Source organism: Phalacrocorax carbo, chromosome 3 (genome assembly GCF_963921805.1).
Source record: "Phalacrocorax carbo chromosome 3, bPhaCar2.1, whole genome shotgun sequence".
Classification (NCBI taxonomy): Eukaryota; Metazoa; Chordata; class Aves; order Suliformes; family Phalacrocoracidae; genus Phalacrocorax; species Phalacrocorax carbo.
The window spans coordinates 40,499,763-40,520,956 of NC_087515.1; the positions used below are offsets into that span (position 1 = coordinate 40,499,763).

At 43.2% G+C, this 21,194-nt stretch overlaps 1 protein-coding gene across 3 annotated transcripts in view; it reads right to left on the reverse strand.

Moving 5' to 3' along the window:
• MEIS1 (Meis homeobox 1) overlaps positions 1-21,194 on the reverse strand; it is a 109,590-nt gene that overhangs the window by 61,180 nt on the left and 27,216 nt on the right. For all 3 annotated transcript variants that reach the window (XM_064446650.1, XM_064446649.1, XM_064446651.1), the window contains one exon: positions 20,492-20,603. In XM_064446650.1, coding sequence (XP_064302720.1) covers positions 20,492-20,603 — 112 coding nt within the window. The remainder of the gene's footprint in view (positions 1-20,491; positions 20,604-21,194) is intronic.

The window sequence follows — 21,194 nt, forward strand, 5'->3', positions numbered from 1 at the left end:
GGCAGAGAACAGGGCTGGCTACATCCACGTAGAAGAACCATTTCCACAAGGTGTCTTTGAGGTCCAATGGAAATTAGACACCTGTGTGGTAACCTAAACTACTGCGCAGAGTAGGGAGAACAACAGGGACTTGGGAATCTTCCACTACCGGGGCTCTCTATGAACAGGGCAGGAGCTGGACCCAAAACACTTATGCTCCTCTTTTCTAAGGAAATGTCAGAAACATTTGCAAGCACGACCGAGTGGACAGCATTTGGACTGCACTGTGAGTTTCCTCCCCTCACCCTGCCCTAGCACTGCTTGGGATGCTCAGAAGCCTGCTTCACTCTCTAAATAACAAAACCTTATGTTACCATGCACGTATTCAGCTCAGGAAGAACCACTTTAATTATAAAATACGCAACCCTCATACTTTTTAAATGAAGGGTGTACATAGAATTAATATGGTTTTTCTCATGCTGTCCCCCCTGCTCCTTGCTGCCTGGTGGCCTAATCCACCACTCTTTTTCTTCCAGCAAAAGCCGGTCACTCTGGAGGGCCCGTGACAATAGCAGGAGGCTGCTCCTTGGGAAGGAGGTGCAGAAGCCAAAAGGAGATAAGTAGATTTGACAGAGCCAAGCTCACACAAAATTTTCTTCCACTTGACTGTCCCTCTCCAACACAAAAGGCAAATCTGCTCTGATGAGGCGGTGCTTAAAAAAGGCCACAATGGGAAAAACAAACCTGAACTCGGGCTTTAGAGCAGTGGTGTCGGGTTTGGCAGCCAGCAGGCAGGCACACTGCTGCCGCTCGCTCAGCTCCTGCTGCCTTCTGCTCAGTGTGGTGAGCAGGACAGGGGCGGCTTCAGAAAACATCTTCCACCTCCTTGCCTGCAGCTCACATGGGCAACATCTGGTGGAATGTGGCACTGGAGACAGAGGGCACCCATGGGTGTCATTCTGCACCAACTGAAGCACAACCACTAGTGGTAGCCGGGCTAAACTTTGCTCGGGCTCAACGCAAACTAGGGTTAGAAAGCTGCAATTTGGGTAGGATGCAGCAGAGGTTGCAGGCCATTAATTCCCCTTCTGCTCAAACACTTCCTCCAAAAAGTGGAATCTACTTTTCCACCTCCGCTAAAACCCCTCGGGTGCAGGGAGGTAGGGTGGCACCACGGGCACCTTGGGGTACAAGCCATGCACACCCAGGCAGCTAGCGTGAACCAGCCCCTGCGGCAGAGCCTGAAAACTCAGAGGATCTGGAGAGCCCTTTGGTGAAATAACGGTGACAGGGAGGTGGTCTTGACCCTGGCTCCTTGTGGTTGGCCACTGGACACCAGGATCAGCACTGAAGCTGAGCTCCCTTCACAGTCCAACCCACGGGCACACAGGCACTGACATCCATTTCAGATACTTCAGTCCTACTAAATTCGGATGTCCCCTTCAGCTCCATCTTAATGTATTCATGTCACTGCTATGTTTTTTGGTTTCCTACGACCTTCTGTCACAGCTTCTGGTGTTTTGCTGTTTGTTTAACAGTGCTGTTATAGGTTGGGGTGGGTTTTTTCCAAATTAAACAAATAAACCCCAGTGCAATTCATCCAGGAACAAACAGATGTCAGAGAATCCATAACATGCAGTCACAGTAAAAGCAAAGTCAGATCCATGCTGGACACTTATAAACTTCCCCCAAATATCACCTATAGGTGCACACCTGCCTTATTTTCACCTCCGTCTTCTACCACTACATATTCGTAGACATCAGATACTGGGGCTTACCCTGAATACGCAAGCTCATGGGAGGAAAGGGAAAAACTTCTGGTGCACTCCAGAATTTGAGTATTATTTATGTCACTACATCTAGTAAGTAGCATCAAAGTTGGGAAACCACTGCAAGAGGGATGAAGGATGGGAAGGACGTAACTCAGCCATTTCCAGTTCATCTCTCTTTGATTCCATTCCTTCACAATAAGAATGCTTAACCAAAATCCCACAGAAAGCTCAAAGCAAAGCTGGGTCGTAGTAAAAAGCCATCCATGTTTTTTTAAAAAAACCCAAACAAACAAAAAACCACACACACAACCAAATTCAAACACCTTTCAAAAAGCAAGCCAAAAAGATTTCTCGTATTTCTTTTTCAATTCACACCATCTGTCATTATCCCTAAAGCAAGAGTAGTAAAAATGGATAGAAAGAAAAAACTATGTGTTTTTAGTCACATGAGGTACTTTAAAAGACATGAATGAGTAACCAAGGAAGTTAAAGAAAACCTCATGTTCTGGCAGGCTAAAAACCACAGGCATCACCTTCCCCATGGCAGGTACAGGCCACATGGAAGAATAATCTTGCTATTCTGCCGAAGCAACTTCATCCTTGTTGAAAGGGCTGAGGACCTTGTCTCACCCCTTCCACCCACTGGTGATGGAAGAGTACTCTCATCCGCCCAGCTCATCACTTGATCTGTTTCCTCCTGGGGCAGCCTGGAAGTGCTGCTTACAAAGCCACCAGTTTCACCCTCAGAATGGTTCTGCCAAATATCCTATTGCTCACATGGTACCCTCTCAGCTGTGGTTACCAAGGAATATACTTCTGCTGTGTACCCCTTGACCCAACTTTCAAGATGTGCTTTTCAACTGATATGGGAGGACACACCACGCACATGTAGCCAGCCAACGCTGCTCCAAGTTAAATACCAGCAATGTCCCTGTGCCCTGCCTGCATGTCCAGTCTCAACTAGAAGGGTTTCATAGACACTAGTTGCTATGCTAAGGAAAAGACTGGCTTTTCTGAGCATCCTGTAAATGCTGGGAAAAGAGAAGAATGGAAAGGAAATAGAAGGAGCAACCTGCAAAGGAGAAGGAAAAAACAGGAGACCTTGGCTTAAAGGAGAGTTGACCACATCTTAGCTTTGCCTTCATCTATAGAAGATGTTTGCTTTTATAAATCTCAGAAAAAATGTGGTATGTGAGCTAAGTCAGCCCCTTAGGCAGATTTAACTTGGGTGACCTGAACTTACTCTGCAGATCACCATAGGTCTCTCTGACCTTGGCAGTAACACAGGGATCATATTTTCTCATGGCTGAATTACTCTGGAATAATTCTGCCAATGTATTAGGCATAAATAGCCTTTTATTTAGCATTGGGCAAATAGGTTCTCTCTTTCTGCCTCTCGCCTCCTCAGACAAAATCTATTTATTGGGATAAGGAAAACCCCACCCTTCATTAAGGTCTGGGTACACATCTTGAGGGCCCGACAGAAGCTTGGCTGCTTCACGCTCATGGCAATGTATTTTCAGACATTGCCTTCAGCAAGAAGCATTTTGGAGTTAACTGGTAAGATTTGTTGCTTTTGATTGGGGTGGTCAGCCTGCATATTTGCAGATGAATATACAAGTATTTTCAGACACAAAGAACAGGCAATATATACATTGATAGTGGGAAGGTTCAACTTTGATCACCAAAACAGAAAACACAATCCTTGCTGTACATCTACATGTAAGTGAGGAACACCTCCATTACAACCAGCCAAGCTGCACTGAGATAAGGCGTGGGGGGGAATAAATCACATCTCCATCTTGCAGAAAATTGACCCGTTTGGAAGGAACAGGTAAACATTGTGTTCTTGGACAAGAGTCAGCACAGTTTGGATGATGCAGACCTTCTCATTCAATAGTTGCACTGGTTTTTGCATCTGGTCACTTCAGGTCACACTGCAGAGCTCCGAGGCTCTGCAGAAGCCCTGCACGCTTCCTCCCCATGACAGAGGTGGCTAAAGTGGATATTAAAATCAGTTGTTATTCTGATGCCACCTGATTCTTAATTGCTAAAGAAGTGGTGATTGAAACCACAGAAAGGGCTTTCTGGCACTATCTAAGGAAGTATCAGTTTTTGAGGTCAGAACAACATCACTTAAAAACATGAATCAGAGTGGTCCTTTCATGCTGCATCTTGATAAAGGCAGGAAAAACATTAGCAGACTATTTTGATGAAGACCAGGATAGGTTTGTAACACATAGGCAGACACAAACTCAGACCTGTATAAAAAGGAAAGAAAATATTTGCAAACCCGTATGCAAATTATCTTGTGACAAATAAATCCTAGTAACTACTATTTCCAGTTTTCACCATTGAATTAGAGTCTTTCCTAATTAACTCATCACATGTTGAGCAAAATGGAAACACAATTTTCCAGCTGTTCATGAACTGCTTGCTTCATCCATACACAACTTTTGTTGTATGGCTGACCATTTACAACAGGGAGGCAAGTGCCTCAGTCTTAAGACTGGGTCACCAAGGCTTCTCAGGCAGAAGCAGTCTTCAGTCACACACTTGCACTCTTTCCCATTGCAGTGTGAGAGCAATAATCACCGATGCCAAAACTGGGAATTCTCTTGAGACTGGAAAATGCTTCCACAACTATCTGCCAATTATCTGAACAGTAGCCAACAATGCCAGCCTCTGAACCATTGCTAATCACGCTGCCATTTTCTATGCAAAGCAACTTTGAGTTTTGTCATTTATTTTAACTGCCTGACCAGCTTCACCTGCAGTTTGTGGTTTCAGTGGATGAGAAGGGAAGACAGAGATTCTCATCTATAATCACTGGTTGAAATTCTAAGTTCAGCTAAAAAACATTTTTACCTACATCTTATTTAACAGCTTCTGTGGAAAAGACTTTGACACATCAACCATACTGGCAACAAAATATGATCTCAGCACTGACCTGAACAAGGGAAAATAGACCTGGAGAGGACAATACGCTCTTGCCTGTAAGACCATGTGGAGGCTCTCATGCTCACTTCTCACCAGCCCACAAGACCTTCTGCACATGAACTTCATGCAAAAGCATGCAAGGAGAGGCTCAGGATGGCAGGTGCTGTACGTTAGCTCAAAGATAACGCGTTTCTACGCCCCATAGGACAAAGAGAGATGTAAATAGGGAGGTTCAAGTCTCAGAGCAGTCAACAAACATGCCGGAAAGCCCAACTTTCCCATGTGCTGCAGGGATCTGTGTGGGTTAGGACTCCAGTGGGGCAAGCAGAACAGCTCGAGAGGAAGCCTCCACCAGGACATCCCTGGAAGCACCTCACTCAGCTCCATTCCCTGGATTTACCCAGGAGAGCCATCCCTCAAGATGCCAGATAAGGCACAATGACAAGGTGCTGAATGAAGGTCCCCACTGTCACAGCCAGTAACCTGCCTCCCTTCTGCGCCTGCAGACCTCCTGCACTCAAAACCCAGCACCATCTCCAACATTTGCACTCACAGCTTCCCAAAGAAGCAAGCCCTGTATTTAATGTTTCTGGCACACAGCGGGGTCACGGTGCACAATCCAGAGATATTTTTCAGGACAGCAACCAAAGGGGACTTGCTCATTTCAACATGAAAATAAGAGTTTGATATTCTGCATAAAAATTATTAAACCCCTCCTCTACCTCATCTGCTAGTGAGGATTGCTACAAATATGACTACAAAACAAAGTGGACAAATGAGCCTTTTTGAATGCATATTAGTGCGTTTAAATGGACCAAATGCGCATCTTGTTAGTGTGGAGTGGAGGTAGGTTGAACTCTGGTTTTACATTTAAAAGCAGACAAGCCCAGTGCATGGAGAGAAGTCCCAATGGCTACCAGGCTAGCAAAGGACCCCATGCCCAAACAGCACAACAAAGCAAAGGCCTTAGTTGTTTGAACATGGCCATTCCTACCGCATCAACTCAGCAACAGGTTTCGTTTCAAGGCTTTGCTCGTGGTGCCTTTCATCTCATGAAAGATCTCACAGCTGTTCAGCTGAAAGTTGAGCAAAGCATTGCTACCAAGTTTCACAAGCCCCATCCCACAGGTTTTATATTTAAGTCCCCAGCTCCCAGAGTCATGTGAAAATCTTCCACCAAAAACACACACCGATGAAGCAACCAAACTCCTGATGGCAGAGAAAGCTTGAAACCTGGGCTCCTGAGGGCGAGGCATGGAAATACAAATACTTCCCCCCACCCCGAGTAATATTAAAATATAAATAACTCTTTTTCTATGTACATCAAGCTTTTTGAACCCTTCAGATCACCAACACAGGTTAGCAAAGACAAAAACTTTCATGAGATACTCAGACCGGCATGATCAGGAGCTGCAGAGGACACAGCCTCACCCACACACACGACACCCGAGCCCACTCCCCTCATTTTCAGTGGTAAAACACACTTTATTCTGCTTCCCCACGCAGAGCAAAAATTTCCTTCCTAAAGAAATGGCAAGTTTAAGCACTGATTCATCCCTCCTTACTCTAAGCATTTAAGAAAGACTGCCAGGCTATGTGTCTAAGCGAGGCGATTAGTCCTCCCTGAGTCTCTCCACAGTGAATGGAGACAAACAGAAACTCTCCAGAGGGAAATTCAGGATTGAGATGACTACAAGAACATGCGTGCTATTAGCTTTGAATACTACACAAAACAGTAAAAACTTACAAGCAGTGAGGGTATAGCAAGGAAATGATGGCTAATGAAGGCTGACTATGCTCATCTCTGTTTCTAAACAAGATCTGGGCTTCAGGGTCCCTTCTAAAATTACTCAGGATGGAAAGGCTGAATTTAGCTCCCATCCATCACCTTATCATAGGGATACAACCTCATGCTTCCTGCCACTGAGAATCTGGGAAAATGCAGAATTCTACCTCTTATCATCAAATCAAAATTAAATTCTTCTTCCTATTTTGCCTTACTGGGGGGAGGGGGGAAGCCCTTCTTGATAGATAGCTAAATTTATGTCTTACCAACTGAATATAAATGCAAGAAACAGGAAGCTTTTACTTGGAAACTGGAATTTCAAGCACTCAGGGGCAAACAATGAACCAGAGAGATAAAGATGCAATGGCAATGGTAGGGGACAGACCTGCCAAGCTTCCTGCCCACGCTGACTCAAGAGCATGTGTCCTACCATGATACGGACCGGCCACACTGCTTGCTTTTATTTTGTTAATTGGTATTTGTTCCTGTGAAAACCCATATAAAAACAAGTCGAAGACCGGACAATAGTAGACCCACCATCTCTTATAGCCAGATCTTTTACTTAACACTTTAGCAAAAGATGTAATCAGCAGATCTTTGTTCATTTATACAATTCTCTCTGCTGCACCGCGGATTGTATTACACTCTCCAGCACCCACCAGATCAGAGCATCCAGCCTTCCCCATCACTTCAAGAGATTGATCTGATACTTGAAAGCACATTTGCTATTATCTACTCCAGCCCTTTGGAAATGACATTACACAGATACGGGGGGCAGGCAAATATTGCTGCTCTTTTATTATTCCTGCCATTCCCTCACTTGTTATATCTGAGAATTTCCCAAGTCAATGGGATTACTTTATCTTTCTCCCCCTTCCTTTATCTCCTCCCTCACCCCACAGGTATCCGTGTCCAAATGGGACTCTTCGGTGGGGGGTTTGCTTGACCCGGGTCACTTGAAGGTCAAGCTTTTCACCACTTGCTAATGCAAAGCTTCCCCCCAGCCCTCCAGAGCCCTCCAAAGCCCGGGGGGTCCAGGGCACCCCCTCCCCATGCACCCCCTCCTGGCCACGGGTACAGATGGAGAAGACAAATGCTCCTCAGTGAAGCTGTGGAAGCAAATCTTCCCCGTATGAAAACTGGAACATGTTTTGTGTTTCTAAATAAACAAAGCAAAACGGAGAGGCTCCTGAAAAAATCAGCTCAGCAGAGAGCTTATTCCTGCACTAAACTTGAAGGATGGGAGGCTTAACTAGTTAGGAGCAACTCAGACTATATTTTTGCCTACCAGAATGAAGATCGATTTTTATTTAGATTGATTTTAAGATTTACATGCGAGAAATGGATACAATTGGATCAAATATATACTAAAGCAAATTGTTGACTCCCATGAAAGCCAATAAAACCAAAACAAATTTCACAGATCTCATCTACCAGCATTTGAGATTTGTTTTATTTCATTATTTTGTATACATTTACAGAGCAGCAATTTGCTTAACTCTTTTCCGCTTTTCTTTTACTGAAACAATAAGACTCTCTGCAGAATATTTTGTACTTGAATATTATCACCAGGATAGCATATGGCAAACTAGCAGCAGGCAGTTTATCTTCATCCTCTTTGTAAGCTAAAATTAGCACAATGCTTCTGCAACAGTGTATGATGTATTCAGACCAGTACAATATACCTCATACAACTTCAGATTGGCTAACCTCCAATATTCAAGTAAATTGATTATTAATTGAGTATTAATATGTTTAGTATCAAGTTAGCATTTATCAACTTGAGAGGCACTTTTAAGTTTAATGTTGTCACTTCACCTAGACCAACTGTAACAGTAAATAAAATTTATGTATTAATAACACACAGAATCTCAATTAATTTGTCTGAGGCAATTCTAATTTATATTAAAACATATACAGAAAGCCGTGCTGCAAAAATCACATATTTGTGCATACTCTGCTTTTTAGTGATACAATATAATTAATTGTGGTGAAGAGTTGATACACCCATGTTATGACTTACATGCTCCATCTGCTGCAGCCTGCACTCCTGCAGACTGTTAGCTGGTTACTTTATTGGGATTAAGTTCAACCAAATCACCAACTTTATTGGGATTAAGTTTAACCAAATCACCAACTTTACATTTCCCAATGACATGGCTACACCAGCCCTCTCTGCTTGCCAGTTGGCTGTTCAACCTGGTAAATTATGGCCACCTCAGGGGTTTTTTAGCTGGATTAAATCTGCAGTGAGACACTAATGTTAACACTGCTTGCTAATTTGTTTCTTGTAGCTGTAACGCCAAGGAACTTAGTGCAATTTAGCTCTTTCTAAAGGAAATAGGAAGGGTCCTGAAAAAGCCCTGTACTTCACAAAGGTGCTTGTTTTACCATGTTTCTTGCCAGGTTCACAGAATAAAAATGTGTAATAGTGGGAGGCATTCACATCCAAGCATGTATACGATCAAATACACACACAAACTATAAATATATACTGACATCCAAAGATTTTGTGGTTCAGTCTGCTCACCAACCGGCAAAACAGCACCTTGCTTTACATACAGCCCATCACAGAACTACAACACAGGACTGAGTCTGTCTGATAGTTATACTAAAATAATATCACCACGATTCTTGCTTTTACACAGCCAGCCTCACACAGAATTTGCATAGGCTATTCCAGACAGGCACAGAAAAAAGAAAATGGGCAGAATCCTGCACCAAAGCCTCTCCCAGGGCATCATCACTGCCACAGCAAGGGACAGGAGAGGATAATAGGAGATGCTTTACTAAGCATGGAAGAGGGGAGGAGTATGGCACGAGCATAACATTTCAACTCCACTTTGTTGCCTCTTTTCCATCCCCTGCAATTTGCCTGCATCTCATCCCCTACTCTTTAGAAAGAGGCTGCTACACTCTGATGTTACAGTGCCCTGAAACTTAAATGCAATTTTAAATGACGATGCTTTATTGCAGGCAATTCAGTTAATACTGACCGCATTCTCTCTTTTCCCTGCCTCACAAAGGCAGTCGATGCAGAAGCGCTTGTTCTATAGCCCAGGGCCCCAAGCAGGAGCACCACTGTGGGGTTTCTCCCTCAGTGCTGTGCTGGGGAGGGAGTAGATCATCTCAGCACGGCAATGAGAGCAACAAAAGGTTCTCCACCATACAAGCCTTGCTTCTGTGACCTTCACTTGCTGACCAGTCAGTGCTAAGATATGCCTTCTTCTTAAGTCCATCGGGACGCTACAGACTCCAGAATATTTTTAGCATGCATCCATGTGACACTAACTGCTATTCAGAGAGCTGGGGGAAGATTTAAGAATCAGTTAGGTTACATCCTCCACCTTTAGCTCTTTTCTGGGGACATAACTGGTGCCTCCTAGTAGGTCTTCTCCTGCCCTTTTGCAAAAGATGAATTTACAGCCCTGAGACAACATGCAGTGTCAGGGTTGCAAGCGCCATTGCTCTCCTGTGGCACAGGGGAAGCCACAGAAAAACGAAGTTGAAAAGGCTGTCCCTACTATATTTTTACTTACTTATACAATGGTTCTTTTTTCTGACACCTCCTTGTTATGATTCTGCAAAGAGCAACCACAAAAAAAACCTGCCTGCAAACCCTGTGTGAGATTTTCAAAGCTCATGAGGAAGAAAATAATAAAAAAATTATTTTCAGTGATATCTCTGAATGGTATCAGAGATACCACCTGGCGATGATGAAGTTCCCAAGCCACAGAGTGCCAGAGAGTGGCAGAGGGCTCTGGGGAGACAGCACTTGCCCTGATGTGACACTGCTCCCACAACATGTCACAGGCTCGGCCAGGATCTCCTGTTTCTTTTCCCACCTCCCAAGCCCTACCAGCAAAAACTCAAGCGTGCCAAAGGCAAGATGCAAAGGCTACATGCAGGAGGCATTACGGACAAAGAGGTGAGCCAGAGAGCTACAAGATCTTACCAACAACATCTTAATTCAAAGACCCGCCAGAGCAGCATCAGACATTTGCTTAGTCACAACACTTCTCCCTTACCAGCTCAGGAAGAAGAGACATCGGGCCTCTCCCTCTGGTATTTCACATGGCACCGACTACTGGGTCACCAGGCCAGTGAGAAGCTGTCCCTGATGAATTATACAGTGACAGGTGGCTCTGCTGCAAGCCGCAGGGGCTGCCCCCATCACCCAGAGAAGGTCCCCATCTCATTCATGAATTTAAATTAAAAAAAATAAAAGAATAAAAGCCCGTGTGTGTCAATGTGGTTAGAAAAAATCATGTCACCATCTTATAGCGTTGATCCTATTAATTAATCCCTTAAAGAATGACCCCTCACCCACAAACATATAATGTAATACCGGCTTAATCTTACCTAAAAAAAATACAATGAAATAAGATTACTAGTCTGACTCTGCTAACTGTTACAGCACTGCTTAATCCTGTACTTCAGTGCTTTAACAAGTTCCTACAATACTGTACGGAGTTTATCAGAGCAGTTGCCGAGACAAGAAGGACTTATGTTTTAAACAATATAATTCCACAGTCTTTTGTGCTCTTTATGTGTTATTTTTATACAATGACTTTCATCCCAGAAGATCTCAAAGCCTATTGCCTGTTCCTGTTTCAACTGAAGTCTTCCTTTCAGGTTTCAGTAGGATTAAAAATGCAAAAGAAAATAAAAAAATATATTATACGGGGGACTGGGGGGGTGGGGTATAGCAGCAAGATCTGCTGGGGCAGGATCTCATCCCTCCCATCCCCCAAATGCAGCTGGGATGGGTGACACCAAGGTGGACCCCTCCTCTCAAAAAACTGCAAGGGAACCCACCTGGGACCCTGTCCAAAAAAGTGGATGCAAGCAAGACCTACCGAAGTATCATCCCTCCATCCCTGCAATAACTTTGTCTTCTTCCCCAGGCTACCCTCTCACCAGCACGACCCTGCCCTGGCAACATGTGCCCACAGGCATGCACTTCCTGATCTTCGCTAGTTATAGACATATTAAGCTTCCCATGGAATAGAAGAAGAAAGCTCTGCTCCCTCCCTGTAATTATAAAATCAGCCCGAAAATGAGGAAGAATTGAAAATCCTCATTATAGCACATCATAAAACGCAGCGAGGTCTCGTGCTCGCTGTATGTTATTGGCACAGTCTGCCAACAAAACTTTACAAAGAGTGCAGGAATTCATGTTTGCAGAGATATTAAAGTCATAAAAGGGGAGATTTGTATTTTATTTTCCCACAGCCTACATGAAGGTGAACCAAACAAATTTGGCAAAGAGCACTAGTCAGATGCCATTTCCCACAGCAGCATGGTATTTTCCTCTGGGAATAAAACATTTTCCTTCAACTACTGTTTATAACTCTTATCAGTTCAACAGCAATAGAGCCATCAAGTCCAATATCTTGTGGAAAAAAGTCAAGGTCAACAAGTACTTGCATTTTCGTTTATCTTTAGCTGCAATTGCTACTGACATTCAATTGGGTAATAAACATGAGGACTGTCAAATGCTCTCAGCAAACAGGTGATCCAAAAGCTATCAGAGAGAAAGAGGCTACTGCCAGGTAATCAAACAATTCTGTTGCAACAATTATGATTTGAGTGCATTCATTTACAGAAGCAATCACCTGTCAAATTTGAATGAATAGCGTCAACCCATTCCCACCACCGGGGTAATAAGGGTGAGAAAATACAAACTATGTCTACTTTCTTCCCAATAAAAGCATGCCAGCATTAGCTGGCAAGAGCCATCAAAAATAGGGTAAATAAAAAATCCAGTATCTCATTTCCTGAATTGAATTTTTAAGAATTATTTTAACATAAAAACCAGAGGAGATTGGTCCAAGTAGCCCAACCTCATGTCAGGCTCTACCAGGAGCAATAATGGATGTTTTGGAAATCCGTATAGAAAGGGGTTACACAGAAGTGGCGGTGCCACGGCTCTGACAATCAGCACTTGGGCAGCTTCCTGAGCCAGCGGTTGCATCTAGACCAGGGTTTTTAATAGCTACAGAAGGACCTGTTTTTCCACGAATTGGTCTAATCTCTTTTTGTTCCCTGCTGACCTCCACAGCACACTGTAGCAATAAATTTAACCCAACATGTTAAACATTTTTGTTTGTTTTAAACCTGCTAACACTCTGGGAAGCTCCTATGCTGTGAGACTTGGTGAACACCTGCCCTTAGTCCTTGCATTATGGAACTAGTACCTGCTTTCTCCTTAGTAATCCTTTTTTTCCCCTCCCAACATTTCACGTGAGAGGTGGAAAAATGGTTTATGGCAAGCAGCCCGATGGCACACCCTGCTGCATCACTAATCCAGCAACAATGCATGATTATAGGTTTACACTCATTGCAATAAAATGTTTCTCAAAAGTGGAGGCCATCTCAGGAACACAACTTTGCTTCTTTAACCTCTGATTCAAAGAGGTCAATGATGCACACCTGAATGTCACACTCTGCCTACATCAGATAGCAGAAGACTTGGATGGTGCTACCAAGACCTGGAGAGGCAAATAGGGATTGGTGCATTCCAGGTAGAAAGCATATGGGCCATATGGGAAACTCATGGGTTTCAATAAGCCACCACAACCTAAAGGAGCGTGCCCAGGATGTGTAGGGGAAAAGAACACCACCAGAATAAAGAAATTATTTTTCTAAATCAAATCATATCAGTGACCTTCAAAACACAAGAGTCAGGTACTGTTAAAAAGAGGGGTCTTGGACAACAAAACCTTCAAACCTATTTCTACAACTACTTGCAACCAAACATCTCTCTGCCCCATCCAAGAAGGAAAGCAAGATGCCCTTCAGTCCTACACCTGAGCTTTTGGGTAACAGCCCAAGATGTGATTTAGCAATATGGTATTTTCCACTGCTGTTCCCTGCTTGGCATATTCAAGATCTTGTCCTCAGTAACACATCCAGGGCCATGCAGACACACTTTGTGGCCTGCAAAAGCCCTGCACTGCTGATGGGATGCTTAGTTCAGGGTCAGGGCCATGTTCTTACATACATGTTTATGTGTACACAAACTTGTCCACAGCCACACAAATGTTTAGTGGGCTAGACATTTCTAAGTTTAGAAAAACTTGCCAAGAAAAAGAGGAAAAAAAAAAAGAAAAAGAACTTCAGCACATGAATTTTGCTGCTTCATTACAGACAGGCCGAGAAGTCAGGAATATTTGTATTTCCATAGCCACTTTAAAGGTAAACAGCTCCCAAAGTCTTTTTCCCTCCTTTCACTTTGCCAATGATGGCAATAGCTTCAGCCTGAGGGATCTGCCTCCTGACGTGATCACCTCTCTGCTTCCCTCCCACTGGAAGCTTTTCCTAAGCAAAGACTGAAAGTCGCATTAAACCGTGCTGAAATGGTTGTGCTGGTTTTGAACTGCTTATTATCTCTGGGGGCTGACCTGAAAAACAAGTTGGTACTTAGATGGAGAAATTCAAGTTTCCCCTGAAAGGCAAATGGGAGGAAGGAAGGTTTTTTACATGGAAAAGAATTAGTTTATGACTGCATTACCCACAATTTAGGCAAAAAAAGCGCAACATTTATAAGTATTTGTTAGCTTTGCCAAATCAAAAGGAAAAGAGCCTGGTAATAACAGACATTCAGAGCTAATGCAAACAATTAAAATATATCCTGACACTGGGAATAGATTGATGCTCGAATCACGACAGGCACCCAGTTCCAAGTGAGGACTCTTTCCATGCACCATACTGGAAGCGTAACCCTGCCTAGCTGAGGCACGGAGGCTTAACACTGCTGAAATCTAACTCTAACAGCTGAATCAGGCTGATGAGACAAAAAAAAAAAACAAACCAAAACCAAAACCCCAAACCAGAAGGAGGAATAAAACAGTTTCACGCCCTCCGGCTTTAGAGCAGAATGATAAATTGACATGGTGTTGTTATGAGCATAATCCTCAACTACTCAATCACTGTTAAAAAATAAAACATGATTCTGGGGAGATAAAAATAATTAATGCTGGTGCTGCTGAAGAATATGCACCTACACGAACAGTTTCAAACAAATATGGGGTTGTTTGAAGTCTTGTATCTCACATCAAAGGAAGAGGGCACAGGTGCTCATGCTTGATTTAAAGCAAACCGAGTGCTGCCCACTTGATGGAAACGCAAGAAAAGCAAAGCGGATGGCAGAGCCTCGGCAAGAAAACTGATACCGCTCCATTGCCAAACAAGCCTATTACGCTTAATTCGGGATTCACAATACATAAAGCACCAGAAAAAAAACCAGGAGCAGCCCCTGTTGACTAATGCCCTGTCTTTTCCAATCGAGGGTCACATCCAGTCTAACCGATCACATGATAATGGCATCAGAAAAGGTCAATCAAAGACAAGCCGAAGCTTCCACTGCCTGGCTGACCTTCGGAGCTTGTGACAAATTGCTATCAGTCAATGTCAACTAATGACAGTAGCTCTTCAGCTAATCAATTGTTCTAAAAATGATCAAGAAAACTACTCGCAGGACAGCTCATTTTCACATCAATGCCTGTGAAGTATGAAAAGCTCATTTTTTCTGAGTTTTTAATAAGCTCATAAGTAAAGCAGTTACTTGGTAACAGGGGTCACCTTAGTGAAAAGACAGAACCTTTGTCTGCCTTTTACATATCCTTTTATTACCATATTATAGTAAAAATATGCCATGCCATTACTATGCCAGAGGGCTACATAATAAAGCAGGTAATACTTCATACTTTTTTTTTTTTTTGGAGATAAATACTTCTGTGGTTTAGGGGCCTCTGTTTGGATGTAAATAATTGTGGATATACTCACCATACATTTAAATGCAAAATGATCACCACTGGCATGCAAGTGACATGCCCACTCGTTACTCACCCAAACTTCACATGATAGAGCTGCTAGCAAAAGCCACACTGCACAACCCAGTGGTGCTGCCGGGAAGTTAAGGTCTAACAGCAGCTATTTTGTTCTTATATGCACCCACCTCATGCAAGCGCAACTTACTCTGACTATTTCTGACAGAATTCACATACGGGAGGAAAACCGCATGCTCTGAAACCCCCAAAGCCCTGCAAAAGCAAACAGACGTTTCCGCCCTGGAAGGATTTTGCGTGTAAAAGCTAAGGTGGAAATGCACACAGGCTTGGGCTATGGGACATATATCACAGTTCTCCCCGTATAGCAAAGGGGTGGCTGCAGACTGGAAGTTTGTCCATCCCTTCATCACGCCTGCCTCTCCCAGCAGGATCTTTGTCCACTTCTCAAAGCCTTGCAGCCGGGCCATGCTCAAATCTGCATTTGTGCATTAAGTATTACCAAAACAACAACCACGCTGGCCTAAGGCTCAAGAAGTACAGGCACAATTATGCTTTACTTTTCCTTAAGAAGAGCATTAGGCATCGCGTGACAAGAAGCCTTTTGAGAAGACACTGCATTGAGTGGGAACAAGGAGTCATCATTCAAGCATGGCACTGCTTTTTACTTGGGTTTACCTCTTCACTTGGGTGACTCCCACCCACAGCACCTGTACTGCCAAAAAGGATTTACCCCAAGGAAAACACCCCTCGCCAACCCAACCGCCTCCAAAGCAATCTTCATCTCACCACGAAGAAAGGGGGGGGCAGCACTAAACAAAAACATTAAAACTTTTGTTTTCATTGAAGAAACTGCAAAGTGACAGCAGTTTCAGGTTACACCCTAAACCTGCCTTGCTATGGTAGTTTTTCAAATTAAAATATCTTCTGTGGCCTCAGCCACTCTCAAGACGTCCATAGGCAAAAAAGAATGGAGGCAGGGCAACACTTAAGCTCAGCCATAATTGGAAGTATGTGAAAAATGAAGTGTCAGTTCGGTCAATAAAGGGCAAAGGTGAAGGGGTACTGCAGCCCAAACTCGGTGCGAAATGTGCTCATTAAGACACCCAATCGGCGGGCTCCTGCCCACCTATCCCATTAGTCATCGGCCATCTGACCGCTTCAAATGCCTTGCCTCCCCGCTCTTATTACTTTCCTTCTCCCATGTTAAAAAAAAAAAAAAAAAAAAAAAAAAAAGAAAGGGCGAGCTGGTATATAAATCCTTGCTCAGTCATCTGGAACATAATGTGGCCCTTCTCTCCCCCTCCACCCAGCTCTGCCGCCTGCCTTAGCAGCCTCCAAACAACTGCCTTGAGATTCCCAGCAATAATAAACACGATTGCCTTTTTGCCTATATGTTGCCCGAACTTCTACAAAAGCCTGAAGAAAAACCATTGCAGCCATTGCTACATTTTTATAAAGAAATATCACCGCTTTATAGTCACAGCTTGAAAGAGCAACAGTTATTTCGAGGTTAAAAAAACGTTTTGAGTCTCGGCTGAGGCTTGCACAAAAAAAATGGGAGAGAAACAATACACACAAACAGGACACACTGATGGATTTGTTTTCTTTTTCTTTTAAGCTGTGTAGAAGAGATAAACATGGGAATTAAAGAGTCCCACTCTGGATTAACGGTGACTGTACCAGGACTGTACCAGCGTCCTCCTGGCCTGACTACTTGAAAAACAAGCAAAATAGATCTGTTATTACTCCACACAGGTATCTTTTAAAGTTAGAAGATGGAGTAAGATAAAATAGTGTTGCCGTGCATCAGCATCACCCATCCATACCTAAGAACTTGCTTCTCTTTTTGTAATAGAGTTTTGGAAGCTATTTCTCCACTGCGTAAATTCAGATCTTTTTGTGCCATTTGGAGAAAGACCTCCAAAGGACCTTCACGATAAGTTCAGAGCAACGAGAAAACAGTCCACAGAACTTTTTCATAATATTATTCTGCATTCCTGTACTATAACTATCCCCTATGATGACACAATACTGGGCCTTTATAAGAGGTTGTGTTAATGGGCTATGCAATAACATATCCTGCTGTTCAGTGGCACGAGACCCCAGAACAGCTCCCTAGCAGTTAAATATGGATTTCTACAATAGATCGAAGCAGCTGGGAGTCATTACTATTTACTAAGTAAATAAATTTACATGTTAAAAAAGACTTTAAAATGTTTAGAGGATAGAGCATCTCTCCTGTTTTCAAAGGTAATTGTTCAATGTGAGTTGTGCATAGGGACATAAATATATTAAAAATGCACTTCATGGGGATTAAAAGTACTGAGGAATCGGGTAAAGAAGAAAAATTTCCAAGAAGTCCAAAAATAGACCTTATCATAGTCTGTGTTAGGGACTAAGGGAGAAAACTCTTGCTAAGGGGCTTAAGCTTCCAGTCCGTGTGCCCTTCTGAAAACGCAAAGCTCATACCCACATCCTTGTGATACCTTCAGCCAGGTTGGAAACCCAGCCTAGAAGGTGCTTTTACCTAACCCAGCAGGGGAAGTAGGTTGTGGGAACAACGTAAAAATAGACAGTTTTAGAGGGTTATATTTCTGGTGATTAGTTTTTTTTTTTTAAATGGCAAATGTACTCTTGACAGATGGAACCAAAAGGAACTTCTACAAACTCCTAAAAATAGGGAAGCCCATAATATGCTGAATATATGTCACGCAACGCAGGCATCTCAAGTGCTCATCATCTGTGCTCACAAGCACGAACGTGCCGGTTCATGCCTTTCGTTGCCATCCCTCCACAGCACCCGGCTGCTGTGGCAATGCCACGCCGGCTGCCTCTGCTGCCAAGAAAAGCATCCGGCAGAGGTGAAACTGTGAGTTTGACCACAGCGTTGCCACTCCTCACATCAGGTCACAGAAAAAAAGCCTCCAAATCATGGCATTTTTGAACTTAAATGTAGTTGGGGAAAGAGAGGGTATTTGCTATCTTTTTCTTCTCTTCCCTTTTGGTCACTCACGATCATGTTTTTTGACTTCTTCCACATGTGGGAAGGCTAAAACCACACTTTTTTTTTTCACTGCAAGGTGTATATGCAGGCATGGGTGTGCTTAAACAACTGAGATTCCCCTATAATCTCAGCCTTCAGAGGGCTTTGAGCAACCAAACATAAAGCAAGGCTCAGTAAGACCACTGCTACTCTTCCCACATCCCCATTCCTGAAAAACTCCCATCATTTCCATACGTGGCAAGTGGCCTGAAGGCAAGTCTTGGTAATGGAGACCCTCTGGACTGGGTCTCCTTTCCAAAAGTCCTTTCACAAACTTGACATTAGAGCTCCAATTAGCAAATTCCCGCTTTTTTTGCTCTTTCCTAAAGTTTTAACACAATGAGCCTTCTTCATGCAAAGGATCCATCAAGTGCTTGCAGCAATTCCAGCCTCAATAAATCTTACTTTAGATTTTGGGGAAAAGTTTCAGAACCAGCTAAAGCATTGCCGCCAAGTCTTTCTGTGGATATTTAATAGGACTCAAGCTCTGAAGTCACTTTAGAAAACCCTTCCTGACCAAGGTTATACCATGCACCTTGCTAAGAGCAGACCGGGATGGTAATGATGAAACATCGGATGCAACCGGCACTCTGGACTAATAAAATGCCACATGTAGGAGAAAATGAAGGCTGAACATCTTAAAAAGTACACCAGGAACTGAGAAGCTCCATTTCCAAAGTGCCCAAGAGGTTTAGGAGCGTGCTGACAAGCCTCCCCGCAGATGTTTTGGCCATGCACATATACACATAAACATGCACACATCCATCTAATAAGAGAACAGCCCTATCTGAGTACAAAAACCCCCTCCAAACACTATGTTTTAGTTCAAAGCCTATTTTTGCAGCAGCTTTTTCACCCTTAAAAAACCTAGGGATTTAAAGTTTGCTCCAAAAGCAAGGGGCTCTAATGAACATATTGACACCACTTCAACTATAGCATTGTGAACAGCACCACTAGAATATATATGTATACATACTTGAAAGAAAAAAGGCCCCCTGAATTTATGTTGCATATCATTTTCCAGTAAAAGTCAGAGGTCAGAAGGTTACCAGTTTCTGCCTCAGCTCTGCAACAGTTTACTATTCCAGGCCCCATTTTTACTAGGCTATACTTGTGATGAAGTCAGCAACTTTTCTTTAAACAATAAAGTGTCTCAAATACTTAAAATTCTATAAAGAGATGTTATTCACCATGTACGTTAGGTCCATGCATATAAAAAATTAAAATATACTGGTTTAGTTTAAAAACTAATCTTGTTAAATGCAGACTTTGCAATGCTAATCAGCACTGCTCAACCTTTTTTTTGGAAACACAATTCCTTTGTTGTCTAACAGCACTTGAATGAAACATGATCATAAAACCAGATTTAAAAGTATATACCTATTGTGAGTTCAGAGTCAACTTCAATAAAGCACTCCCTTTTATATTCAGATTAAGGATCCTTTTTAAATTTTCATTGCATTAAATTAACACTAAATCCACTGCAGTTGGTCTCTTCAGAAAAAGTATGAAGCATTTAAACAGCTTCTCAGGAAAACCCAGAACTTCAGTTTTTTACACTTCGGAGCTTCTGAGACAGTGCTAATTATCTGTAGTGTGTCCTACTTCAGTTGCACCAAGCTCGTTTCATACTCATCCTGCTAAATCAGTTACTCTGTTTGGCTTGGCACTCAAACAAAACATTTTTGCATTCAAGTAAATCGGAACTGAGTAAAAAAAGTAAATAAAAACACTGCTCAGGATTTCATAAAATGGGCCAGCTAACATCTCTTCTTTATATGCAGCAAAGTTGTGATGGCTGCTTTGAAATATTAGCATGCATTTCTGCAATCTTAATTATATTTGCTTTTGAAGATTTCATCTTTTAACCCATTTGAATGAGGGGGGAAAAAAAACCCAAACCCCTTCTCATTGCTTATTTTTATTAAGCATACGGCAAATTTGGTACATATGTTACTCTAACATGTGCCTGCTGGCAGAGTGGAAGAATTAAAGATGCCAATCCTCTTATCAGGAGAAGATGGGGAAAAAAGTGTCAAGAAAAAAGGAAGATAGACCTTTCTCAGCACAGACCCCTAGCACCTGAGCACATTTCAACATCGGAAAAGAGTAACCAGTGCCTGAGCACATCAGTGACCACTTGCTAGCTGAGAAAGCAGAAGGGCTCCGTTCCTACCTTGCTCACTGCTGTTGTCCCCGCTGTGCGATGTGTGTCCCCCACTGGAAGGCCCAGGGGTTCCCCCAGAGCGCGTTGATGCCGTATCATCGTGGTCTCTGTTCCAGGAGGGCTGCAGGGCCAAAAAAATAGAAAGTTAAAACCTGAGATGGGGAAGAAGTGCCTGTTTCATGTGCTCCCGGGAGAGTGGTACCCATGCTGACCCGCGGCAAAAGGCTGGCAAATAGATCCCCCAAATCACGCCTTCTTTCCAGATAGCCGATTGCCGCTCCCCATCGAAAATAATGTACTCTGGAATATGTTTACCATCTAAATAATCCCATGCTTTATTACCACAGAAAACAGAAACATTCCCGGCAAGGCAGGGGGAGCAGGGGGAAAGCCAGAGAGCAAGTCGCTGGCACTGGGCTCCAACTATATTTTTAGCATCCGCAAACCCTCTGGCGTAACAGCCTGCTAACTCCGCAAAGGCAAAACAAGAGCGGTGGTCGAGAGCAGCACCGTTTATATAGGCCTCCCATTCCTCGTACGAGGCCAACGTGGAAGAGCTTAAAGACTTTGCTGGCAATTAGGCCTGGGTCCATAATAGCCAGGATGTGTCAGCTGTTTGCCGGATGGTATATGGCAAATGGACCAGGCATGGGGACAAAAAAGAAATGAGAATAACAATGGCTTCACATCGGCTGTGTACACTCAGCCCCAT